The sequence below is a fragment of the Eulemur rufifrons genome, chromosome 6, assembly GCF_041146395.1.
Source record: "Eulemur rufifrons isolate Redbay chromosome 6, OSU_ERuf_1, whole genome shotgun sequence".
In the NCBI taxonomy this organism is placed as follows: Eukaryota; Metazoa; Chordata; class Mammalia; order Primates; family Lemuridae; genus Eulemur; species Eulemur rufifrons.
The window spans coordinates 26885044-26912479 of NC_090988.1; the positions used below are offsets into that span (position 1 = coordinate 26885044).

Consider the following 27436-nt stretch of genomic DNA (forward strand, 5'->3'; position numbering starts at 1 on the left):
ACTCTACAAATATTTATGGAATTAATGAAAAAATGCACCGATAAGATGGACCTCTTCAGAATAAATAGCAAAGAACAGCCTGAAAATCTCATACCGTGTCAGACTTTGGCTTTATGCTAAGCATTGGTGCACAAGCTATTTAATTAGTGTTAGGTTGTAGATAACTTAGAATCATATTGAAAAAAATGTAGAGTAAAATTAGTGACCATTGATATTTTTATTGACATGATTACAAAAAAAAACCCTTAAACAGAAAATTTGAATATAAACATAATAAAAGTTGATTATAATAATGAATAAAATGGTGATATATTGAAGCTTTTAATACCAAACCTATGCAGAGGGAATTTAAATTTAAAGTTTTTTAGATGAAAGGCAAGTACTTCCAGATTGCGGAGGAATAGATGAGAAAGAGAGCTGAAATTACAAATATAAAATCAAGAGAAAGTTCACATTAAAAATATATTCTAAATCTCTTGCTAAGATTTCTTTCTTTTTGAAGAAAGACACATCTCTAATAGATTTAAGGCGCCCAGGAGATTTGGAGGGCCTATCAGACAACTTCTGGAACACGTTTCAAGAATCTGTTATCCATTTTGGTGATGTTTGTAAGAGGATTTTGCTGCTTTTAAACTTCTCCCTATTTTTCTAACACAATTCTAAGCATATTGCAGATGATCTGACAATAACTGCCATATCAAATTGAATTTTGGCCAATTCTCTAGCAGAGATCAGTGATTGTGACACTTTATGCTCTATAGCGTGGGGGAAGTTACTGAAGATCAACTGCCTCATCCAGATCTTCTTACCGCGGTTACATTTTTTTTTTCCTTCATGGTGTTAATACTTATTTTCCATGTTTGTGTAACTTAGTGTAGATTTACATCTTCTGTGGAAACTCAATTTTAAAAAACTGATTATAAAGAAGGGGCCAACTGTGTGAGGAGTTCATGCTCTGAGCTTAGACATCATAACTGTTGCTATCTTTGTTTACACGTGACCAGTAAGAAAAGCCCTGCAAGCCACACTAAAGTACCTGTGCATTTTGGTGGTGACTGTGAGTTTTCACAATCTTTTTCACATTGCATTTGTGATAATCCTTAGTGATCAATATGGTCTGAAGAATTAAATCATTTCAACCACTGCAGACACTGAAGCTTTTTGTTCTGTTAAAAAAAAAAAAAAAAAAAAAAAATCAAATGGAGCTGCAGATAGACACTTTGAGCTGCCATGTGAGTAGACTCTTAGAGCAAATAGGACCTTGTGAAGTAAAACTGAATATTAAGCTCATGAGAGTTTGAAATTTCCAGTTTTCATCCCTCAATTAAATTCTATAGAATATCCAACATTGCCTGTTTATCTTGAAATCTTCAGAGAGGTTCTTACTGAATTTATTTTTAGTAAAACTATATGATTATCGTAAACCTTGAGAGAGTGGATTATTTTGATATTATGGTAAATTGAAATATTTTCTGAAAAATTCATTCCAAATACATTTTGTCTGAAATATCCAAATAACTTATTTCAAAAAAACCTACCTTTATAACTATTGTAGAGTACTGAAAATGAAAAGATAATATAATATCCTGATCCTACCACTGGTTTAATGCTAATTTGTTTTAGATATTTTTTAATAAAAATGAATTAAACATTTCTATTGGAATTTTTCCTCCCTTTCATTGTGACAAATATCCTAGTGAATCTGGTAGATTTTTAAAGTCCAGTGTTTTATATATTTCTACATATGTTTCCATAAACAATAGAATTTTATTTTATATGTTTTAATTTACATAAGTGGTATCTTGCTGTATGACTCTCTCTAACTTTTGTTTCTTTTAAACACAATTTTATATTTTTAAGAACTATCCATGTTGAAATATAAAGCTCTAGATCATCATTTTAATTACTGTGTGATGTTCCATTGTATGACTATACCATATTGTAATTTGTTGTTCGTCTATGTCTCTATTGATGAGCACAGGGTTATTTTCAACTTTTTAGTTATTACAAACTTTGTTCCTATGAACATTATTTACCTGCCATTACATAAGTTAGATTACTTTACATTTCATATTATATAAATAATTATGCTTCCTTTAGGTTACTACTAGAATTGAAAGATCAAATGCTGTTTATTTTAAAATTCATTGTGGACATAAGGAATAGTCTTTACAATCAGGACCATAACTTTTATATACTAGTTCCCATTTTTTTGGACACTTAGTATGTGAGTCATCTTGTTACATGAAGTAATAATGCCCAAGAACCATTTCTTTTTCACCTAGAGTACTTTTATTGTTAGTTTTACTTCTGGACAAAAAGAAATCTTGATTGAGTCTTGAGTTTTCCATGTTTGTATGTTTTCAGTTTTCTACAATAAAAGTAATGTGTACACTCATCTTTGTTCTCACTCATCCCAATTTAAAAATAGTGCACATATTACAAACAATGCCTTAATATCATGCTACTGATCTGTGAAGCTAAAATAATTGCTTCTATTAATATGAAGGATGGCTTCAACAAATTTTGAAATAACAGAATGATTTGCCTGAGCAGATTTATTTGTTTTTCCTTGCTACATGCAAACTAAAAATGTAGAAAGACTTTTTAATTCTTTGATATGAATTTTCTTTAACCTTTAAACATTTTTGCTTTTCTCATTTTATAACTGATCTACTCTGGACTTTTTAGAATGCCTATTTTTATTCACTGCGAAAGGCTTCTTTTTCTGTTAAAACCAAGTTGTCTTCTAATCACTAGTACATAAACAGCTCATGACATGCAGGAACGCACCATGGGACAGGATAGGGTAAGTGGGTAAGTGCATACACTCAGAGTAAGAGTGGCTATGGTGAAATCCAGCTCCAAAGCTTATTGTCTCTGTGAAACTTAGGAACTTAATTCATTTGGGTCAAGTTTTGTCACCTTTAAAATAGGTACCGTCTTATTCCTGCACTCGATCCTCATATTTTACAAATTAGCCATGTTTAATGAAGTGTGATACTTGGATTACAGACTTCATCTGGCAGTCTCAAAGAAAGAATGGGCATGATATTATAATTTGGCCAAAGGCATTTTGAGCTATGGCTCAGAACTGAGATAGTAATCAGTTTATTCCTACAAGTTTATATTAGCAAAGGCATACACTCTTACTGATGAGAATCTAAGTCATAGTCATATGACAAAATCTTGCTATTTTCTTGGAAGATTCCCAAATTTAAGCAGAAGTACATAAATACTTCAATTAATAATATATATAAATGGAATTACTAATTTGATTACTTTACTGTTGACTTCAGCAAAAATTTAATATTTTACAGTTTTTTAAGATAAAAGTCTAACTCAGGTATCACAGGGCTAAAATCAAAGTATCATCAGGGCTGTATTCTTTTTTGGACATTCTATCAGATAATGCATTTTCTTGCCTTTTCCAGCTTCTAGCGGCCACCCTCATTCCTTGGTTCATGACCTCCTTCCTCCATCATCAAAGTCAGTATTATGTCTCTGACTCTAGTTCCATCACCACAGATCTTTTTCTGGCTCTTCTTCCTCCTTCCTCCACTTTTAAGAACCCTTGTGATGACATTGGGCCTATTGGATAATCCAGGATAGTTTAGCAACCTGAATTACATCTACAACCTTCGTTCCTCTTTGCCATGTAACCTAACATAGTCCATAGTCCACATTTTTATGCTAGAGTTAAGTATCATGCATGATTCCTCTAGGAATTAAGAAAACTGAATCTAATCTTGGTTGAGATATTAGATGACCTGGGTGATCTTTTATGTATCTTTCCATTTTAACATCTCATGATAGTTACAGCAAACACTTATTGGATTACTTATTCTCTCTAAGCAATTTATTCACATTAGCTTATTTAATCTCCAACGTGAGTTAGGCCTTGTTATGATCTTTATTTTTAAGATAAGAAGAAACTAAAACTTAGAAAGGTTAAACAAGTCACTGAGACCACACAGCTAAATAAACGTAGGAGTCAACTCCATGGCTGCCCTACCCTAAAGCCTGAGTTCTTATCCATGACCAAACTGTCTCATAGGGTTGATAAACTAGTTGAAATAAAATGGTAAAAAAAAAAAAACCAATAATTTCTTTTATTCCTTTCTTTTTAGGTGGCACACTATAATTGTACATATGTATATAGGATACAGAATGATATTTCAATACACGTATATGTGTCATGATCAAATCAGAGTAATTAGCATATCCATCACTTCAAACATTTATCATTTCCTTGTGTTGAGAACATTCAAAATCCTTTCTTCTGCCTTTCTGAAAATATACAATAAATTATAGTTAACCATATTCACCCTACAGTGCTGCAGAACACCGCAACTCATTGCTCCTGTCTAGCTGTAATTTGGGATCCGTAACCAACCTCTCCCATCCTTCTTGCCCTTCCCAGCCTCTCATACCCACAATTCTACTCTCTATTTTCATGGGCTCAAATTTTTTTTAAAAAAGCAATAATTTCTGAATATTACTTGCCTCGATGAGAGGATTTCTTCTGCAAGAAAATGATGACAAGAGCAGTGGGAAGCAAACTGAAATCACAGCAAGGGAGTTCCTTGTTTTTCCTATCTCTGCAGATGTAAATGCCCCCAGGTTGCACTTTTGATGTTCCGGAGTTGCTTTCATACTCAGAATAATAAAAAAGAAATTATTTCTAAAATATTTACTTGGAGTCACCATAATTATAAAGTTGTTAGTATCTCTATCTCTGGATCTGAACATGAACGTAGAGGACAAAGCTGTGGCAAATGGAGGCTTCCAAGGGAAACAGAAAACCGTCTTTTGTTTCTGTGAGGCTAACACATCCTGTGTAAGCATGTCTTTGATGCATATAGTAAGTAGTAAGTCACTGGGAATACAGGCTTGTTCAGAATTGACTTAGTAGACCATTTGGAGGAATGTATCTTTCTGATAAATTGAGAGATGCATTTAATAACTTATTAAAGAATAATGAAGTTGCTTGGATATAATTTTTTTTGCATGTAAAAGTTAATAATCACTAAAACACTAATAAAAACACTAGCTGGAAAATCTTCTGTTCTGTCAATATAATTATTATACAAGAGTGAGATACTATGTTACAAATATTTACTCTTTTTCCTATGGACACTTAATGTGGGAAAAGATATCCAGAGAAGCTTCAGTAAATTCTTGTCTAGCAGTTTACTTGTAGCCTCCTTAAAAAAAAAAAATCAAAATGCTCATTGGAACTAATGACTTGATACTTAAAGAAAATTTAAAAAATTGGGTTTGTCATGTTACTGTAATGTCAGTCTTTAAAATAACTTTATTGATCATCTTATCCTTTTTTCAATAGAAACACCCAAACAGTAAATACTATTTTACATTTCTATTTTACAAAAGAAATATAATCCATCAAGGTAAATGACTTAATAGTTTTCCCAAAAGGAAAACAAGCTGTGCTTCAAAAATCATATTTCTGTTTTTCCAATTACATTAATATTACCCTTTTAAATGTGCCAACAAAAGTCACATGTAGCAAGACTGAATGTAATATTCTGCTCGTTTTGACATTTTTATTTTGTTCTTTCTTCCTTTGTTTCCCTGCTACAGCAAGTAACATTTTCCCCAGAAAATGGAATTCTGTGGATTGGGAATCATACGCCTTTCTAATTATTTTTTTTAAAAAATAAATCTTGCCTTTTTGTGTATTTTTAGAATATTCCACTTCAATTATTCCATGTATTTACCAGCATATTTAAGGTCAGTATAGTGAAGTCTTTGAGGATCAGAATATAATGTTACAGTAATTTTTATAGCAAAAATGGTAAAAACTTACCCATTAGCTTACTTCTAAAGGTCTAATTGCCTAAAATTTTAATAATCAATGAGAAAATATATAGTTATGTGCTGTGCAATAATGGTTAGTTATTATTATTTCATAGATATGAAATGAAGACTGTGTCTGGCAACATAGACTTTTTTTCTTTATGATTTAGTTGATTATTTGGCATAGGTTTAGTTGCTATGATTAGGCACAAGATTGAATCTAGAAATAAAATTTTACTGGTTCTATATTAGGACCCATTTTATTAGGTCCCATATGAAGGGAGGACCTGCTGGTATTTCTCTCTTCCCAGGACAGCAATGTTAAAATTTCAATTACATAGTTCTAGGATTCAGAAATTAAAGATGCTAATCTGGTATTCATGTCATTAGTTCCCATTTATATGGGGGACATCTGCTAATCTCACACACAAAAAAGAATTTCCTTGAAGTAAAAATAATAACTTTTACTGGCCATAAATAATATGTTCACAGATAATGACAAGTTTCAGTAAATTATGTTATCTAAAACACTATAAAGTGAAAATTAGTTGCTAAAATAATTAAGCATAATTTAAAGCAAGAGAGAAAGTCACTCCTCATATTTTTCTTTCCCTTTCTCCATTAAAAAATGGCAACATTTCAAGTGGCTTGGAGATTAATGTTGATTTTGTAATCAACACAGCATAAAGAATTCTTTCTGAAGTTTGTTTGTTTGTTTAGATGTCCACATTTTAGCTAAAAAGGCAAAGTAAAAAAGGAAGTTTTAAACGTTTATTTGTTGTGGAGACAATTCAAGTAGAATCTGATTTAGAATCCCAAGAGATTTAACACCTCTTGTATTATCCCGTATAGAGCTGGAACCCTTTCTAAGTGAAGTATCCCAAGAATGGAAAAACAAGCACCACGTATACTCATGATCAAATTGGTTTTAACAGATCAACACTTAAGTGCACATACAGTAATAACATTCATGGGGTGTCGGGCAGATGGGAGGGGGAGGAGGGGATGGGTGTATACACACGTAATAAGTGCGGTGTGCACCGTCTGGGGGATGCACACACTTGAAGCTCTGACTTGGGTGGGGCAAGGGCAATATACATAACCTAAACATTTGTACCTCTGTAATATGCTGAAATAAAAAAAAAAAATAGAATCCCAAGGTAGAACGTAGATAAAAGTAATATTGCTGAGGTTATTGGGAGATGGTGTTGCATTTCAGTCTTAGGATTAGTGTGTTTATGAAGCATTTTCTATGCATACTCACATGTGCATTTTCTAATAAGTGTCCCATAATTCAGAAGATACTGATAACCACTACTGACTGATTAAATAGATGAATGGCCAAATAAAAGAATGTGAAGTTCATATTCCTGTTCAACCACTAATTAGTTTATGATCCTGAATAAGTCACATAATTGATCTCATCCTTCATTTACTCATGAATTATAAAACACAATTAAGTCCAGATAACTTAAAACAGTTTTTTACACTAAATTCTGGAACAGAAAAAGGACTTTAGTGCAAAAGCAGTGAAAGCTGAATAAAGTCTGTAGTTTAGTTAATAGTAATATACCATTGTTAATTTCTTAGTTTTGATAAATGTACCAGGGTTATAAAGAATGTTAGCATTAGGAGAAACAGAGCAAAGAGTTTAAGAGAACTCAGTGTACTACCATCTTTGCAACTCTTCTGTAAATCTAAAATTATTCCAAAATAAAATGTTTACTTGAAATATTATTACAGTTTTAACATCTGGTGAGGCTGATAATTTATTTTCAACTTAGATAATAGAGGATGTTATTTGCTATTAGAGACCCACTGAATGTTTTTTTGAGCCTGAAAACAACATGATGAAAGGAACACTTACCTGGAAATGCTGTTTCACAGGGAGTGGAATGGGGAATACTAGAGGTTAGGTGACTATTAAGAGGTAACAGCATCGTTCCAGGCCTGAGGTAGGATCATGAACTAGGACCATGGTAGTGGGAATAGAAAGAAACTATATAAGGTATGAAACTCTTTAAAGAAATAATTGACAAGTCAAAACCACATAACCATTCTATGTATTGTATAGTTAACACTGTGCCTTTGGAACTAGAAAGCCATATTTACTCATTTTTTAAAATAATGCATTATGAATTTATTTTTTATTTTAAAGTTTTTGCTTTTATGTAATCAAACTTCTATATCATTTTGTCTTTCTCTTTTTTGAAAATTTATATACATTGTCTTTTAAAGAAAATAGTAAAATTTTATATTGTGTTATATTAGATTGTTTGTATATTATATTATGAGATATTAGGTAAATAGGTATGTTTCAAATCCCTCCATAACAAAGCAGTCTATCTTCCAAAAAATTTATCATGAATTGTATTATGTACATACACTTTATTTAATATTTAATATTTAATAAAATATGGTTTGTTTGGAGAAATCATTATTAAACCAGAGAATTGAAACCAGTTTTAATTGGGTCTTTAGTCAATTCCTCCCACTATTCTTTTGTATTATGAAAAATATGATTGTTCTACATGCTATGTTCAAGGATCCTTTTCATAGCTCTGATTAAAGTGCAAAGATTCTCATGCATTAGTCACCCATTACTACTGTAAATCAAAATTGCTCTATAATCAATTTTTGTGATATTAGCCAATACAAATGTGTTTTCTCTGGAGATCTTACTTGAGACTTTTTCAGATTTGCAAGTCTAAAGCTAACATGTTTGATCGTGTTCTTTACATGACTCTCTGTAATCTGTGTAGTATATAAAGTCTCAAGCTTCACTAAATGTTAGCTCTGTAAAAATCTTTGAGATAAATTAGAGCAAAATCTCCTTTTCCACAGGAAAATGGAGAATCAGAGAATTTAAGTGGCTTAACTAATGCCATTAGCTAATTTGTGCCTATCTCACCTCTGTGGGGGAAAGAGAACCCCTATAAAGTAAGAGATCAGATTTACAGATTTTACCTACATCTTTTCTCCTGTCCCATTCTTATTTACCACCTTGCCATATTTTCTCTTTACAAAAATTAGTATTTCTGAGAAGGATCCTGTGAGGGGAATTTGCAAGGAATTTTTTTTTTTTATTTCAGCATATTATGGGGGTACAAACGTTTAGGTTACATATATTGGCTTTGCCCCACCTGAGTCAGAGCTTCAAGCGTGTCCATCCCCCAGACAGTGCACACCGCACCCATTAGGTATGAATATACTCATCCCCCCTCCCCCCTCCCACCTGCTTGACACCCGAGGAATGTTACTACTGTATGTGCACATAAGTGCTAATCAGTTAATAGCAGTTTGATGGTGAGTACATGTGGTGCTCGTTTTTCCATTCTTGGGATATTTCACTTAGTAGAATGGGCTCCAGCTCTATCCAGGATAATACAAGAGGTGCTAGATCACCATTGTTTTTTGTGGCTGAGTAGAACTCCATGGTATACATATACCACATTTTATTAATCCACTCATGTATTGATGGGCACTTGGGTTGTTTCCACATCTTTGCAATTGTGAATTGTGCTGCTATAAACATTCTAGTGAAGATGTCTTTTTTATACAATGTCTTTTTTTCCTTTGGGAAGATGCTCAGTAATGAGATTGCTGGATCAAATGGTAGTTCTACTTGTAGCTCTTTGAGGTATCTCCATATTACTTTCCACAGAGGTTGTACTAGTTTGCAGTCCCACTAGTAGTGTATGAGTGTTCCTATCTCTCTGCATCCACGCCAACATTTGTTTTTATGGGACTTTTTGATAAAGGCCATTCTCACTGGAGTTAAGTGATATCTCATTGTGGTCTTGATTTGCATTTCCCTGATGATTAGAGATGTTGAGCATTTTTTGATATGATTGTTGCCCATTAGTCTATCTTCTTCTGAAAAGTTTCTATTCATGTCTTTTGCCCACTTTTTGATAGGGTTTTTTCATTTTTTCTTGCTGATTTTCCTGAGTTCTATATGGAATCTAGTTATCAGCTCTTTATCGGATGTGTAGCATGCGAATATTTTCTCCCATTCTGTAGGTTGTCTGTTTGCTCTCGTGATAGTTTCCTTGGCTGGGCAGAAGCTTTTTAATTTGATCAAGTTTCATTTATTTATTTTTGTTGTTGCTGTGATTGCCTTTGGGGTCTTTTTCATAAATTCTTTGCCTAGGCCAATGTCTATAAGAGTTTTTCCAACATTTCTTCTAGAATTCTTATAGTTTCATGCCTTGGGTTTAAGTTCACCATGAGTTGATTTTTGTGAGAAGTGAAAGGTGAGGATCCTGTTTCAGTCTTCTACATGTCGCTATCCTATAAAACATTGTTCAAGATGGTAAATAGAAGTAGACTGAACTCTTGAAGAAAAGGGAAAAAGTATGCCTTCTGTCTTTTCGCCTTCAAATATATTCTTAGGTTGATTTGCCTTCTTTGGGACTGAAGTTGTTACAACTCTGCATGTTCTTTTTATAATACATCTAGGATAAGTCTATTTCTAATTGGTGGAAGAATATAGAAAATAAATAACATAGAATTCTTTAAAATCAGTTCTTGTCCTCATTTTTTAATAATGAATTCATTTTTAAAAGTTAATGTGCATATTTTCTTCTTTCTGGTCCTTCCTATGTCTTTTATAAAGACTAGTACAATGATAGATTTGTTTTTAAGAAAGAATTTTGGTCAGAGAAGTGAAAAAATGGGAGGTAATTATTTATGTTAGAAGAACTGATTACAGTTATCTTTTCTAATCTCTCATTTGTCATCTGCTTTTTACGTTCTGTCTATAGACATACTAAACTTTTGAGTGAGTGTTTTGAATTTGAATCCCTTGGCATTTACTGGAAATAGAGTTTTTAGGCTATTAAAGGTCAAAATTGACAGTGTCCAGAGAAGCCAATGGAGTAGAATCATCTTTAGCTATTTAGCTCCTAAAATTCAAGTATTTAAGTGGCATTAGTTTTGTCACTCAAATAGAAAGAAACATGCCAGATGTACACTCTCTAGCAAGCCCTAGGCATGTAGACTGTGGAACCCCATAGAAAGCACACTTTGTCATTAGTACTTAACCGAAGGTGAGTTGCAGAGAGAAGTGAGCTGGGATGCCACAGAAGTGCCTCTGAGACTCCCTGCCTCATAATTTTCGGGGGACATACAGGAAGACAATCCATTTTTGAGAATTTATCCATTAATCTAAATTTTAGAACGAACAAATTGACAATCTTATAAAATTGCCTTAGAATCCACAACTAAAAATGTTTGTAACCTTAAAATGTATGAAAAAATTGTTGAGATCTTTTTTCTGTTTTATTTCATAGTGAGCTAGATTTTTACTTTCCTTATTTGGACAGCAGCGTGTTATTTCCAGAGAATGAATCATTGGGTTTCAAGGGATTTTAGGCTTGTCTAGCTGACTCAATGACTATAGTTTCACTGGGCCTATCTTCAAATTGCATCAGATCTTAGAGCAATGAAGCACAAAGCAGAAATACATAGCAGAGTTCCTTCTTTTCTTTCACTCAGGTGGAAAGAAGAAAGTGAAAGGGAAAAATTCAGGAACTTCAGAACACTTAGAAAAACATAAGGTGTCTTGATGTTTTTTATTTCCATTTTCAGAACTGTCATCCTTCTCCTGCACTCAAAGACAATGCCCAGTGCCATTACAGTAGAGTCTGAATACATTCCTTGGCAAAAAGACATTCAGGTGAATATTCAGCAACAACAGAAACTTTGAACATAGAAGACTGAATTCCTGAGTTTATCAAATTGTGGTTTTCTGAAGTTTATAATTAATCTTTTACTGAAACAACAGCACAATGATATAAAGGTATAAAAGAGGTATAATTCTCTCCTGACATATATATGTATATATATACACACACACACACACACACACATATATAGGTACACACACACAGAAACACACACAAAGACTGTAAGAGGACTTAACTAACAATGGAAGAAAGGGAGATGGAAAATATATACGTGGGTGATATTTGGCTTAATGCATAGGAGAAAACTGAAGTCTCAGGTCCTACAGAAGAGAATGCGGCTAAGAAGCAAGTATATTCACTTTAAACCTAAATATCCTGCCCCATAAATACTATGACTACAGATAGGAAAGCACCGCTTCGGGACCTAGTTCACAGAAGGCACTTAATTAATAACTACCTGTTGACTGGCTGACTGCTGAACTCCTGAACTCACTGACCAGAAGACTGGATGATTCTAAGCATGAGGATGAAGCCTGACTCAGGAACTGCATGCTCCTATGTTGCCTTTCACAATTCTACAGTCTTGGAGCAGTAAGGGAAATGCACATAGCAAGTGGTCATAAAGACCTCCCTAACTGACCTCATTAGCAATTAAATCAAAGTATACAATTGGAGAAAAAATTATAGTGGGATGAAAGACCAAATTCTTGTCTCTACATTATAGATAACCAACCTGTATTTTGTATATGCCACTTGAAGTACGATTTAGAAAAGACAATACATCCCTGACTAGGATGCCTGAAATTCCATCCTTATAATCCCATTCCTTTTATTAAACTCTGAATCTGGTGTTAAAATTTAAATTACATTTAGATCATTGGTAATTCCGTGTGAATAAGTTCCAGGTCCTTTTCCAAGGAAGAATATGAGATAGAGGGCAAAGCTTGGTGAAATTGGGGGAAATGGGCATGCAAACAAGAGCTGAGAGAGTCAGAGACCAGCTTCATTTCTGTAGCTCTATGGGAGTAGATCCAAGGACCTCAGTGGTATCCAGCTTCCTGCACAAGCTTGATCCAAAGCAGCAATGAATTTTTATTTTGAAAATAACTTTGTAGAAATACTATTGAACAGAGACAGGATGACAGGCAGGTAGACCAGGATTTGTGTGGCTTCCAAATACTTATTGAACATGTTGCTGAAACTCCCAGGTTGTATATTAACCAGCTGTGGATTGCCGCTGGGGATTAATTTAGATTTAGGTAGAATCTAAGCTTTTAGATCAGCCTCGCAGTACTAAAGAAATGGATTGTTAGGTAAAGCTTTAGAATCCAGCCCAGGGACTTGGACTTAAAACACTTCAGAGGGGATCAGAAGTTCTGGGGTGATCAGGTCTAAATTCCTAATCCCTGTATACACATTTGATCATTTATTCGGCACCATGATTCATATCATCACCGGCCATGCTGTGTGAAATGTTTTCTCAACCTCTTTCACAGACCTCACAGTAAGTCATTGAGATTTTCCTGTTGGAAGTCATCTGAATATTGCACTTCAATGTTCATATATACAAAGCCTGCTAAATCATGGATATCATAGGAGCTTGAATCAATTTATTGTTATGTGCTCTCTCATTTTTATTATCAAAATTTAAAACCATATTTAGTTTATTGATACCAAAGTGTTTATGTGAAAAAAATAAAATTTCATAAAAGCTGTTGTCTCTGATTTCTAGCACAGTATATGAGCTTTATTGAAAATGTCAAGAGATCAATTCACTGTGAAGAATTTCCTCCTAGCCAAAGTGCAGTGAATTATTTAAAAGTCCAGGCATCCGAAGTGGATGTTATCCTCTTCTTTTAGTCATTTACAAATATATTCATAGATGTAACCCCAATTTTATTTTTCATTGTCAGAAAAACCTCAATTATAGCAAAACATAAAGACTGTAGTGAGGCTAACAAACTGGAAAAGAGATACATTTGAGGACTTAAAAAATAGGGAGGAGGAATGAAGCAAATGTGGAGTCCTAATTGTTGATCAGGGGCTCCAAGGAAATTGTTTGGAAAGATTGAGCTATAGCTGTATGTTACAATTGGTTGAAGTGAAGTTACTGCTTTGGTTCTTAACTTTTGTACTTAAATACACAGTCGTTATTTCTTTTATCCTACAGAATTTCTTCTTTTGGATTGCATCATATGTTGTATCATATACTGCTTCGTATTACTAATTTGTTTCCACAAGCATTTCTTGTGTTTTTAATTATATTAACTTATTCTATATATTCTTACCTATTTTTCTCCATTTGAAGGGCTCCTTTAGCACATCACAGGCACTAAAGGAATGTTTGTTGATTGATTAGCATCATGGATTGACACCCACAGATTGTGCAGTGATGACTGTTCTATTGAACTCAGCAAAAGTATTGTGGAATTGATAGCCAAATTAAACTACTGTTTAGGAATTTTTACATTTTATTTCTGAAGTGATTAATTATATATTATACATGAAGGAAATTGACATCTGTGCAAATGAAAACAGTACCGATGACTTCCGTTCTGATTGTCACGAATGCCCCACCTAGACCTCAGCGTGGTTGTTTTGTGATGGAGAGCTATCTTTATGCATTCTCATTATTTATTGTAGGGCTACGCTTGACTAAGTTAACAGATCTAGATCCCAGTGCCACTGCCTCTACTGTCTTGCTTTTTCCTTGAGCAAATCACTCCAACTTGTTCTGAACTCACTTTCACCCTCCATATATTTGGCAGAGAAGAGCATTTTTTATAGATTTGCATAGGATTATGTTATGTGGATGAAATGAGATAAGGATTTTGAAAGAATTTTGAAATGTTAGAATGATCCTCACTTCATGTCCCAAATTAATATAATCATTGTGAATATTTTTTTAAGGAATTGGCAATTAGAACTGTTCTTTTATCCTTTAGAAAACAAAATACTACAACTCTGGTTCATAAAAGTAAGTATAGACTGCTCATTTGTAACAGTTATTAGTACTGGCCGCTGTTGTTTTTAGATAATATTTTTTTTTTATCCATTAAGAAAGTTTGAGAAGAAATAAGTTGTTTTTCTTTTCTGTAGCATAGAGACAATCATCATTGCTTATGTAATGTTCTTTTTTTTCCTCTGTTGGTTTTTTATCATGTTTTATGTTCCTCATAGTCCAATCATTATCTGAAATTTTTATTTCCAGAAAAATACCAATATACTTTTAATAACTGCATGACATCTCTATACTTTATGTCTTCTTCATGTAACAAGTTTTTTTAGTTCAAAATATTACAGGGGTACAAATGTTTTGGATACAAATATCAATTTTGTTATGCATGAGTCAAATTTATAAGTGTGCCCATCACCCAGATATTGTTCATTGTACCCGCTCGGTAGGTTTCCACCCATTCCTTCATTCAACAATTTGGATGGAACTGGAGACCATTATCCTAAGTGAAGTATCTAAAGAATGGAGGAACAAATGCCATACGTACTTACTATTAAACTGGAACTAATTGAAGAGCACACATGTGCACAGAGAGAAGTAAAATTGAGTGGAAATCAAACAGGGGGAAGGAGGAATGTAATGTTCTTATATTTTCACACATCCTTTGTTCTCCTTGAACTCATTGGTTCCTTTCCCCCCAACCCATCTCCTGTACAGCATAACTTGTAGCTGTTAACATTAACCTGACTTAGGAAGATTAGTTGTTCTTGATAAAAAGATAATGATTTTGGCCCCATGAACCCTTTGATTATGTTGTTCTCCATATTCAGTTATTGAAATTCTGCACATCTTAAATAGCATCTTGTCCATGAAGCCTTTGTGTTCTCACTGCAAACATTTTTTCTCTTCTGGGCTTCTGCAGCTTTTTGTATCTACCTTTCTTATGGCATTAGCCTATTTTGTTCCGTACTACTTTTATATTACTGTTTTTTGTTTGCTTATTGAGGATTTTTTAAACTTCTTTTTTTTTTTTTTTTTTTTTTGTTGAGACAGAGTCTCACTTTGTTGCCCAGGCTAGAGTGAGTGCCGTGGCGTCAGCTTAGCTCACAGCAACCTCAGACTCCTCGGCTTAAGCGATCCTACTGCCTCAGCCTCCCAAGTAGCTGGGACTACAGGCATGCGCCACTATGCCCGGCTAATTTTTTTATATAGATTTTTAGTTGTCCATATAATGTCTTTCTATTTTTTAGTAGAGACGGGGTCTCGCTCAGGCTGGTCTCGAACTCCTGACCTTGAGCAATCCACCCGCCTCGGCCTCCCAGAGTGCTAGGATTACAGGCGTGAGCCACCGCGCCCGGCCTAAACTTCTTTTATTCTCTGCTTCTCTCCCTACTGACAAAACCATGAGCTTCTTAGATTGTGTTCGACGTATTAAATTCACAAGAGTGACGAGGAGGTTTTTCTTAGGCAATGAGAAGTAGTCCATAAAGAGTTGTGGAACTAAATTGGATTGTTGGGCCACATTTTTAGAAATGGGTATCAAACCAAACTTTTCATGAAACTGAACAAGTTTAAAGAATAAACCTCCTCCAGTGTTACTGTTCTGAAAAAGAGTCTTGAAGTGTGTCTGGAAGAGAAGAATTAAGCTGTTTGACCAATAAATGCTAGTGAGTTTGGGTAACGTGTACGGCTAGAAATGAGTAAGCAGATATCACATACACTTGGAGTCATGAAATGTTCTACAAAGTTAAATATTTGATTACTATGTTTGATACACAGGACACACATTTAAAGCTTATCAATAGGTTACCTAACATAAAAGAAGTACTCTAGAATTTGGACAGGTTTTAAAAACAGGGTAAATTCTGCATATTTGAAATAAAACCTGTATTATGCAGTTTCCTTAGCCCTTTGTTTAAGAAAAAAAATCAAATTTGAACAAATATTTTCAAGGAATGCTGTTTAGAAAGAAATCAAACTTGAACAAATATTTTCAAGTCGTACCACAAATGCTTTGTTTTTTATCGTCATAACATGAAGGGATTTTTCCTGATTTATAACATTCCCTAGTATTTGGAATCCTATGAAGGCCACAGCTATTCAAAGGAATGGGGTTTGTTCACAAGAGCACAGTCACAGGTTTCCTGAGCCTTTGAACTTTCTGTCCATTATTTACATTTGCCCTGCCTATTTGATTCACATTATATTTTCTTCTTAGATTACTAAAACGAGAAGAAAGTTTCACATTCGTTCCTCGGTCCCGTGAAGAGCTTCCAGATAACTTCCCAAAGGAAATCCCTGGGATCTGCTATTTCCTCGAGGTAAGGACTGGGCCAAAGCAGCCAAAGCCTTCTCTTTCTTCATCAAGAATCAAAAAAGTTTCCTACAACATCGGCACCATGTTCCTCCGGGAGACAAGCCTCTGAGACCTGCTGCAGACCGAAGTCTCCTCCACAAAGCACAAGCCCAGAAGATGGGTCACGACAGGAGAGCGGGAAGAGATTGTTTCTCTTTCAGTGAGAGCTTTGTTGAAAATAAGCAGCGGACTTTCTGTGTTTTGTCAGGCAATAATCATAGAAAATGTGGGTGACTGCTGCCAATCAAAAAGCTGGAGCATGAGGGGAAATAAGACATGTCCATTCATGAGAGTGTTTTTGGTCATATATATATATACATATATATACATATATTTTAATTACAAGTATGGGCTCCCTTTCAAAACTAACCAAGAAATAGATTCTGTTTTCTTGTTTGTCACACATACAAGTATCTTTCCATATATATTTGTACCACTTTCGAGAGCCAGTTTTGATTATATATTCCTACATTTAGTGAGTTGGTAGGTGAGGAAGATTTTCTAATTTTCTTTTTCTGAACAGACATTTCATACATATATCATGGCAGTATGGTAAACTTCCCAATCGGAAGAATTGTAACTCAGCAAAATATTTTAGGGATATTACCTATTTTTATACATATCTCTTCTAGATAATTACATTTCACACATTATTAGATTTTCCAAATCTCCTACTATGTTGTTGGTATATTATGTGATGCTAACCTATTACTCTAATATAGTTTCACTTATTTAGAGAGATTAAGTGCTTGGACTGAGAATATATATAACCAAGGATTTCAGATGCTGAGGAAGCATTATATGTCTGTTTAGTAAATATCATTTAGATTTAATTAATGTAGCATGGAATCCAAAGGAAATGGAATTTCCTAATAGCAGATATACCTGTAACCAAGATTAAGGAAATGTTTCTTTTGCCATCTTCTAACAAATATCAGTTAAAATGATATGCTTTGCTACATTGGACCTTTTGCAACCTAGAACTTATAAATATATGTAGTTTTTGCAACATCAACCTGCATTCTAATAAGCAGCATTCTACCAAATGACATGTTGGTAACTCCCCTTTCCCTTCCCCAATTCATGCCTCCTAAGGGCTGACTGCCACTTGGAGAGCAAATTCCTGGATACCGGTGTTAGTGACAAATAGGTGTCAGCACATGTTGCCAAGAATGTTGTTTCTTCTTGTGTAACACAAAGCAAGGAAAACCCTGTATTTTATGGCACTGAGAATTTTGTTTAAAAATGTTCTGCAGTTTGATTGATGTGGCTTTTAAATTCAGCGAATCGTCTTCCTGAGCACTGAAGTAAGTTTAACGTTCAGAACTAGTAATCACTGTAGCTACAGATAGATTTCCATCGCATGTCCTGCTAAAATGAAGACCTGTTCCCATTAATCAACACTGCATGAAAATATTATTATTGGCCCACACTAAAATTAGGAGCACAGTGTGTCCAGAGTACTCTTATTTCAGATCAGATATAAAACCTAAGTTTCTATTGAAGTTAATGAGCTAGAAGCATTTGTTTCCTTGAAACCTTGAAGTGGTCATTTTCTTACTTATTGGTAGCTCATGTCTACTGAATGCAATATATTTCTTTTCTTTTCAGGGATTTTGGCTGTATTATGATTTGGTTATGACATAACTCAGCTAAGAAGTATATTAACTAATTTCCAATGTAGTCTGTGAGGCTTAATTAATGTTTTTGCGAAGTGTGTGGCTAGAAAACATTTAAAATATGCAAATATTTGTTATAATCGTGATTCCTTTTATAATTTGAGCCTGTTCTCACCCTGGAGTTTATGAGGATACTAGTGTAACACTTTTTATGTGGAGAAAAGAAGACGTAGACCCTGAGCTCTCTAAACCCCTGCCTGACCCCTCTTCCCTGGGCCTATGTCTCTGTTTTTAACTACATGGGGGAGAGAAGGCCAAGATTTATAAGAGGCTACATGTAGGCCAAGGACAGGGTATTCTCATGGGAATAATTACACACAAAGAAATCTCTTCAGGGTACTGGATGATTAACCCACTTCCTCCACAGGGGACAGTGGGGAGGTTTACAGCTAGTGTGGACAGCACAGGCTGGGAGCAACTCAGTCCTCATGGTGATATTAGAAAATGCCTTAGCAATGCTGATGGGCTTCTAATAGCCTGGGACTTGGGGAGAAAACCAAGCTCACTGAAATCATTTCTGCTTATTCTGTGCAATAGAGCTTAATAGGATATATTAAATCAACACACATTTTGGTGATAAACAATGTGTTCTGTAACATACACAGAGGGACTTCCAGGAATCATCCAGTCTATTTCTCTGTCTTTTGTAAAGATTTGTCTAAGCAACTATACTAAACACATGGTTATTCTCTCTGTACTTAAGAATATCTATGGGAAACATATTTTAAAAGCATCATTGGAAATCCACTCCATTATCTGGTAATTGGTGATAGGGTTTGAGAGAAGGATTGTATATATACATTCAATTTGTCAGAAAAATCACAAAATCTGTATTAGTTTGTATAACTTTACTTAGAGAACTAGCCATTTACATTGTCACCAATGTCACACTGAATAACATGCCAGAGATCTCTTGTATGTCACCAACAGGAAGTAAACTCTATTTTTCATACAGTATAATCTAAATGTATTTTTGAAGCTATTGTCTGAGGCAATGGTCTAATCTATTATCATTTTGCCAACCTATTACAGTTGATTATTATAGTTACACTGTTGCTGAATGTGTTTGTAAGGTACTATACAAAATATCTGTTCATTCCAGCTGCAGTCACGGAAGTTAGAAGCTGCGAAAAAGCATTATATTTTTGTTTGTCCTACACAATGCAGTCCACATATTCTCTCTTAAGAATTGTGACTGTAACAATGTGGTGGCATTTGGTATTTCATTTGACTAATATCTATACAGTATTCTCACTTCCTTACAAAGTATTGCATACAGCATGCATTTTAGCATGGCAGTTAAAAGGAATTTAAATGATGTTCCCTTAGAAACCAAGCAGTTGGGGAAATGACTTTAACCCACTGTAAAAGGAATACTTTGAAGTATAATTTGGCACCTGCAGTTCCTGTATTTTAATGTTTTCTTAAGCAGCTAATTTGAAGAAGGCAGTTTAAGCCTATCTGTCAGTAGCAAAGGTTCACATTAGCATGAGGATCATCTGGAGGAAAGGAATGCCATCACCTGCAAATAAATCAGTTATCTAGCAAAACCAGAATCCCCCAATATTTACTCAAAATGTACTGCACAGTATCTGCTTTGCGAACCTTAATAATTAGGTAACATTGGCCATAATAAAAAGAACAATAATAAGAGAAAAAGAAACATATTTAGTTGAATCTCTTGGCTGTGTAATGTAGGGAAAGGGAAGAAGACATAGCTTCTGGGTGACGTGAGACCCAACCGTCTAAAACTGCCTCTGTATTAATCTCTTATCTTATATTTCAAATTATTGAGTTTCCTTTTTAATATCTGATTATGTGTTGAATCTAGTGAGCTGTGACCTATGGTGACTTTGAGACACACATCCATGCCTGAGACTTGAGAGCGGGTCTGTGGATTCAACACTTCAAATGATAACTCAGTCTCACACTTCTTCCTCTTGTCCAGTGACAATGGTACCAAGATACAGTGTTTCATTGTGAAAGTGTGTGCCCTTCCAGGAAAAACAGAGCAAAATGAGACAATAACAACTTAAACAAAATCTCATTCACAAAGACAGCAAGGCTTTTAAATTTGCAAATTCCTCCAAAGAGTTCCAGCAATAACACAAAATTAAATTGATGGCTACAAAAGGCAAAGCCATGGAGAATTTGGAAACCCCCCAGGCTCTGTGTTCTGTACAGAAACGCATTGCTGCCGAATGAAATAGTGTATCTTAAGTTTTGATGTATCAAGAGGGAGCTCAAGATTATGACTATCATTAAATTTATTTGTTAAAGGCTCCTTGGGTTCCTGATTTGCTGAGGGCAGGTGTTGTGGATGATTAGGAGAGTAAAACTTCTACATACAGGTTTCTGTCTTGTCATGCATTTTGAGCACGACTTAGCCCATTCCAGACCCTCTGTTCCTCCATGCTATCACTAGAAACCATCTATCACTAGAAACCCCTGAAGCCTGGCCCCGTCAAGCATCATTCTCTCTTCTGAGCCTGGCACAGCCATGGAAAGGGTTGCTGAGGTCTGATTCAGGTAGACAAGAATGCCCACACAGGGTCAGGCCCGAGTAACAGTGCACTTCTGGAGTGAACTAACCATTCTGAGATGTGCTGGGGCATTGCTTACATCTGCAGCTTCTACCTCTGCTCTTTCTTCAAAACACAATCTAAGTCAAAGTGCTTCATGTAACTTTACTGAATGTACTTTGGAATTAATCATACATGACTCTGGATAGACTTTGGGTGGCACCAAAAGTCTTGTTGTTCAGCCAACAAAACCTAGAAACTCAAGTCCAAGAGCCAAGCCCCATATCACAACTTAGTAGTTTTCATTATTAGATTGTAATTGCAGACCTTCAACTACAAAAATTATGTCATTTCAGAGGCTTCTATAAGCATAGCTTATTAGATATAGCCCAAAATCATGATACATGAGAGACTGAGCTATTAAATTTTAGCATATTCCAAGGCTGAATAATGGTTTTATGGGCAACTCTTGATATGAATATACCTAAATCACAACCAGCTGGTTTAACATACACATAAATTGTGTTCATAAGATTGAACAAAATTTATTGTTAAATAGGTTAATTGACACCAGCTGTGGACTCAATTTCAGGATCCTCATGGTGGCAAATGAAGAGCAGTCACTGATTTTATATGCAGATTAGCATAATCTTATCAGTCTATATATATTGAGATAGTGTGCAAAATTCCTTCCTCACACTTGATTCAAACAATTGAAACCTAAGTATTACTGTTCTTCCACCTTTCTTTTTCCTTCCTTCATTCCTTTTTTCCTTTCTCCTTTCCTTTCATTAAAAAGAAGTCATTGATACATTCATAACATGAGAAGAATCACTGCTAATCTCATATTGTAAAACAGTTTTATAAAGTGATGAATATTCTTAGTTTTTGTGTGTGTGTGCGCGTATGTGTTTATTGAATGTAGATGTTACATGATTAAAAGGAATAACCTTTCTGGAAGGACTTGGGAATGTAGAGAAGTAAAGTTTGTGTCTTTATAGCTAATATGTTGTAACCAGATCACAGCTTCAGTTAAGCACCTCATTACCATCCCATCCTTATTAAGAAATGACCTAGTTCAGTGGTTCAACTCATCTACTTGTAAGTAACTGGCTGGCTTCATAAGAATTACCTGGGGAGTTTTATGAATACAAATCGTTAGGTTTTGCCTTCAGAGATTTGGATTGAGTAGGTAGGACCTAGGAATTTGTATTCAGGAAGTCGCTCTCAGTAATGCTAATATGCAGCCAGACTTGGGAATTGTTAAGAGTATTCAGATAATCCCAATTACTAGGAATAAATACAAGTAGAATGAGATGATATTATTTCACATGTAGTTATTCTGAAAAGTTAAATACTCTGGGCTTCATACCATTATTTCTGTCATAAGTTTTATAATTTTAGCTTTAGTTTCCAATTTGTAGTCTGCTTTTTGAACACAAGTCTTCAAATTTATTAGAGACAGATGTCATCACTGATAAGCATGAGGGATGAATATTGCTCACTATAGGGCTATTAGGCATACTAGATATGGTAGCATTTCATTAGTTACTGCCAAAGATGTGCAGTATATTACAATATTTGCTGATCCTCACAACTGAGGTATAAACTACGAACTCTAGGATACAGAAGCAAATGTCAAAGTGACAGCCTTACTTCAGAATGCTTTGATTTTTGTTTTGAAAAGACACCAATTTAATAGTTAGTCTCACTATGGACTTTTCACATTGAATCGTACATTCATCTAAAAGTGATTTCCTAGCAATACCTTATAACAACCTTTCAAGCAATAATTTAAGCCATAGTGATGATGCCATATGAAACTTGTATTTCTGAGCATTTCATAGAACCTTTGGGGAAATACAGACATGCTTTATACAAGCAATAATATAGCTGGTGTGGACTTTTTAAAGATATTCACTAATCTATAGCAAAATGAGCAGCAAGCGATGACTCAGATAAAAAAATATCTGCACAAATGATATGCTTAATCTATCTCAGAAGTTATTCATTTGCAAACAATAAAAACTAAGCAGATGACATGCTTAATCTATCTCAGAAGTTATTCATCTGCAAACATGCTATAATTAGTATACTCCTATCAGATTATTTCTCATGTACAGTTTTTGAAATACCTATTATAATTTGATTTCTAGTCTTTTAAAAGAGATTTTTGTGTTATTTGTAATGTCGCCTAAATCTTTGGATCTTAGTATATGATAGCAAGGGGGAAGTTAAGGATGGATAAATGAGTAAAAGTAGGGCATAGATTAGAGAAGGTGATTGAGAAAGTAGGCTTTGCAAAAATATAGATGGGTCTTGCGACAAATTAACTAATTCAAATGTTGGTTTGATAAAGTCTTGGAAGATAAAAGAGTAAAGATAAAAAGAGCTCATTACCACTGTTTTCTATGACAGCTACACAAATGTTTAGTAAGTATAATAGCATTTTGACTTCAGAATATGGTTGAAGTCACCCGTAGGATAATTAATAAATGTTTGGAAATGATTATGCAGATTTCAAAATGAATAACTTAAATTTTTAGTCCTCTTGAAATATAATTTTACTCTAATGTGGCATAGTCAATAATAATCAGTTCTTGAATAGTTATATTTACCCCTCCACCATTTCGAATAATGTATTAGGAGACAGTTAAAAGTAACTGGTAAATTTATGGTATACTGAATGCTGTCTAAACGTAAGATTATTATTTAGCTTATAAATTTAGGATCCAAATCTAACTAGGATTACAGCTCCTTTTGATGCCTAGCGAGCTAAACTCTCCTCTAATCATCAATCTGAGCCTATTAGAATGGTGGGTGGGTTTTCTAGCATTTTCTCTCTACCTTCCTATTACTCATAACAAAACTTAACTTAGCATTCTCCTGCCCACAGTTTGAAAAATTTCCCTATCCAAACGAAGCAGGATTGTTAATTCACCGAGAAGGTTTTGACAATTATACTGTTGTGTATCACTGGATCCTTAAACCCTTAATAAGAATGTTTTTGAGTGTCAGTAAATAATGGAAAATGTTTAATTTAAATCTATTACATTATACTGAATTTATCCTCCCAGTTAATCCATCTAGTTGCTGATCTGACCGTTCTCAACGTTAGACTTAAGTACTGTTGCTTATTATTTGAAAGCAGAAAAGAGAGGAAAAACTAAATGGCAACCCTGAGTAATAGCTTGTTTTTGATTCTTTTGATACATATTTTTTGAATGAAGGAATCAGTTTATATTCAATCTTCTTCTGTGATCTTTTCACTATTTGGAGATAAAGAAGTCATTCCACTTAACATATTTTTACTGTGGTCTGTTAAATGTCATTCAATCTAAGTGGAACAGAAAAGTAATAATTGGGGTATCATCAGAAATGCAAAATTGTTTCTTCCTACCACCTCACTTCCTAATCTCTTGCATTTTGCTGCCTGGCAGTTACACATCAGACTCAGGACAGAGGAACAGATGGAGGGAGTAGGGTGGGCAGGAGCTTTAGATGAGATTCAGAAAAGATTTAATGCTTTTCTTCAGGAAGGTATGGAGACTCTTAAAGGAGAGGCAGTTGCCATAATAGACACCTCTGGTTTAATGAAAGCCAAGCGATTTATTTGACTACCGGTCACTCATTTTTAAAAAGTGAGGAAGAAAAAAAAATTAAAAACCTTCACAAGCCATTTTTAGTTTTCTTAGGAGATAGTGCCAACTTCTCAGCAGCTGCACATCTCAGTGAAGCTGAGATAGAAGCTCACAGAGCTATAAATAGAAACTCTCTGAAGGTGGCAGATAGAACTAGTTTTGGTTACAATGATGAAGGTAAATGAAAGTATCACAACATCTGGTTTGAAGGAACAAAGAAAGCCAAATACCAGCTCTGCCACATGCCACAGAAAAGCCTGCTAAAATTAGTACAGGAAAACAAACTATCAATAAGCAAGTGATAACACAACAAAACTTTTTTTTTTTCCATTTATAACATGCCTGGCTGAGCTAGCATTCAGTGAGAAGAATATAATTTTGTTTTATGTATCCTTTTTTTATTGTTGATCTGACATTATAGATATTACATCTTTCCTTCTTTGGGAAATTTAATCACAAAAGATAGGAAATATTTATTTTGTGTCCTGAAATTTGTAAAAGCATTTTGGGGGCTATACTATGTTCCATATTCTTCTTCACACTCTTCTCCAATTGGGCTTTGGTTGCTAGCAAAACAAGTGTTCAACTTTAGAGAGATGCTCATCCATCTCTTAAAGGGTGTACCAGAGCATTTGAGCTGGGAAGAGAATCACCCCACAGCATTTGCTGGCATTCTGTGGAAGAGATGAAGATTTACTCTCAGTCTTCTCAAATTAAAAGTAGTTAGGTAGTCTCTTATCATCATTCAAAGATTTTTCACTTATGTATAACTGGTTAATTCATGCAGGGTTTGTTTAGAACAGAAACATTAAAAGAAGGAGACAAACTTGAACAATATTTAATCAAATTATCAATTAGAAAAATAATTCAGGATAAAGATTTATCATCCTGAGATAGTCAACTTCCTTAGATCCAAAACTCAAAATGTTGGAGGCTTTTAAAAGTTTTCTAAGTGTATCAAGTTCTTCAGCAATGACAAAGAAAATTAATTTTGTTTCTGGATTCCGTAGGAAAGATCCTCTGGTAATGACACCTAATTATAAATTACATTTAAATGATTTTTCTTCATATTTTCTGTTTGCTACAGAAAAAAAAAAAAGATGTCATTGAGCCACAGTTTGCAAATTTGGCAATATTCTTTTACTTAAAAAATTTAAACTCTTTTTAATAATGTAAGGGTTAAGGGTAACAGTCAAATAATACTGTATTCAAATTTGTCCACATTAGGATACGGAGCAAAGCATCTCAAACTTCTCAGAATAAAATCTAAGTCAAAGCCAATCTATGTTCAAATCATTTGAACAACATATAAATATTTCTGCATCACCTCTGACTAACAAGAACCTATGCATTTCCATACCTAATCAAGCCTCAATTCCTAGAGCAATTCTACTTTCATGAACTCCCAGGAAGCATTCCTTTATAGTCAATATCACAAACTTTCAAGGCTAGCAGATGAATGTGACTATCTTCTGAGACTGGGGTAACCTGGATCTGCATGTTTGTGTATAACCATTTGAACGGCTTCCCCTTTTTTTTTAGCCTTTTAAGTTAAAATCTCCATAAAATGAAGCAAAATATTGAAGCAGCCAGTTGATTGATTAACAACAGGAAATCTTCCCTCTAAATGTTATTGGTATAAGTGACCACATTGCAACCATGGCCTCTCAGTTAAATTGTTTTAGAATTCTTTGAATAGAAAGTATTCTCAAGAAGAACAAATTATCTCTGATGTAGATCCAAGTCTAGCCAAGAAGGTCTAGATAAACTAGAGAATAGTATAATTATCTAAAGTAATTCAAGGCAAATTTTAGAAAAAAACTTTTTTGTTTTTTTTTTTTTTTTTTTTTTTTTTTGGAGACAGGGTCTTGCTCTGTCACCTGAGCTAGAGTGCAGTGCCATCATCATAGATCACTGCAGCCTCAAACTCCTGGGCTCCAACCATCCTCCTGCCTCAGCCTCCCAGGAAGCTGGGATTACCAGTACCCACCACCATGCCTGGCTATTTTTCTATTTTGGGATTTTTTTGTTTGTTTTGGTAGAGACAGGGTCTTGCTATGTTGTTCAGGCTGGTCTTGAACTCCTGGCCTCAAAGTGATCCTTCCACCTCAGTCCCCCAGTGTGTTAGTATTACAGGGCTGAGCCACTTTAATTTTTGCTCTTATGTAAAAAGAATTATTACTGGAAGATAGCCAAAGTTATTATTCCTATTTTTTTAAATTTGTTTCACGTGTGTCACCAGGCACTTGTAAAATCCATCCCTTTCATGTGTTATGTAACTCAATGACCTGGAATAGTGGGTGCTCATTGCTTTTTCTTTTGATCTTTAAAAACACTTTTAATCTGTCTAAAAAAAATTCCCCTGCTAAAAAACGCAAATGATTACCTGACTATAAGAGGTGTCTTATTTTATGATCATATATTAAACATTTACTTGAATTCAGCTGGAATGCAACATAGAAAAAGAAAGGGACACCAGTAGGGAAGATGAAAAGAAACAGAAAAATCAAACTTTACTTGCATTTAAATGATGTCGGTAGCCCAACAGTGTTAACCTAGATGAAAGCTGAAAATGGATGGCAGGGATAACTGATTATAGATTTTTAAACAGGAATCATATTCAACAGAATGTCATAAAATGACAGAATGTCAGAAAATTCAACATGCCAAAACCTTAATAAAATAGACAAAAAACTTAATAAATTCACTAATCAGAGGGAATATTAGTTCAAAAAAAGGATCAAAAAAAAAAAAAAAGTTCTCACATTATAA

The 27436-nt window shown here is 34.4% G+C and overlaps 1 protein-coding gene across 1 annotated transcript in view; it reads left to right on the forward strand.

Annotated features, from left to right (window-relative positions):
* Nucleotides 1-16892, forward strand: part of GUCY1A2 (guanylate cyclase 1 soluble subunit alpha 2) — a 298353-nt gene extending 281461 nt beyond the window's left edge. The window contains exon 8 of the mRNA XM_069468984.1: nt 16685-16892. Within this exon, the coding sequence (XP_069325085.1) occupies nt 16685-16892 (208 nt within the window). The remainder of the gene's footprint in view (nt 1-16684) is intronic.
* The last annotated feature ends 10544 nt before the right edge of the window (nt 16893-27436 follow it).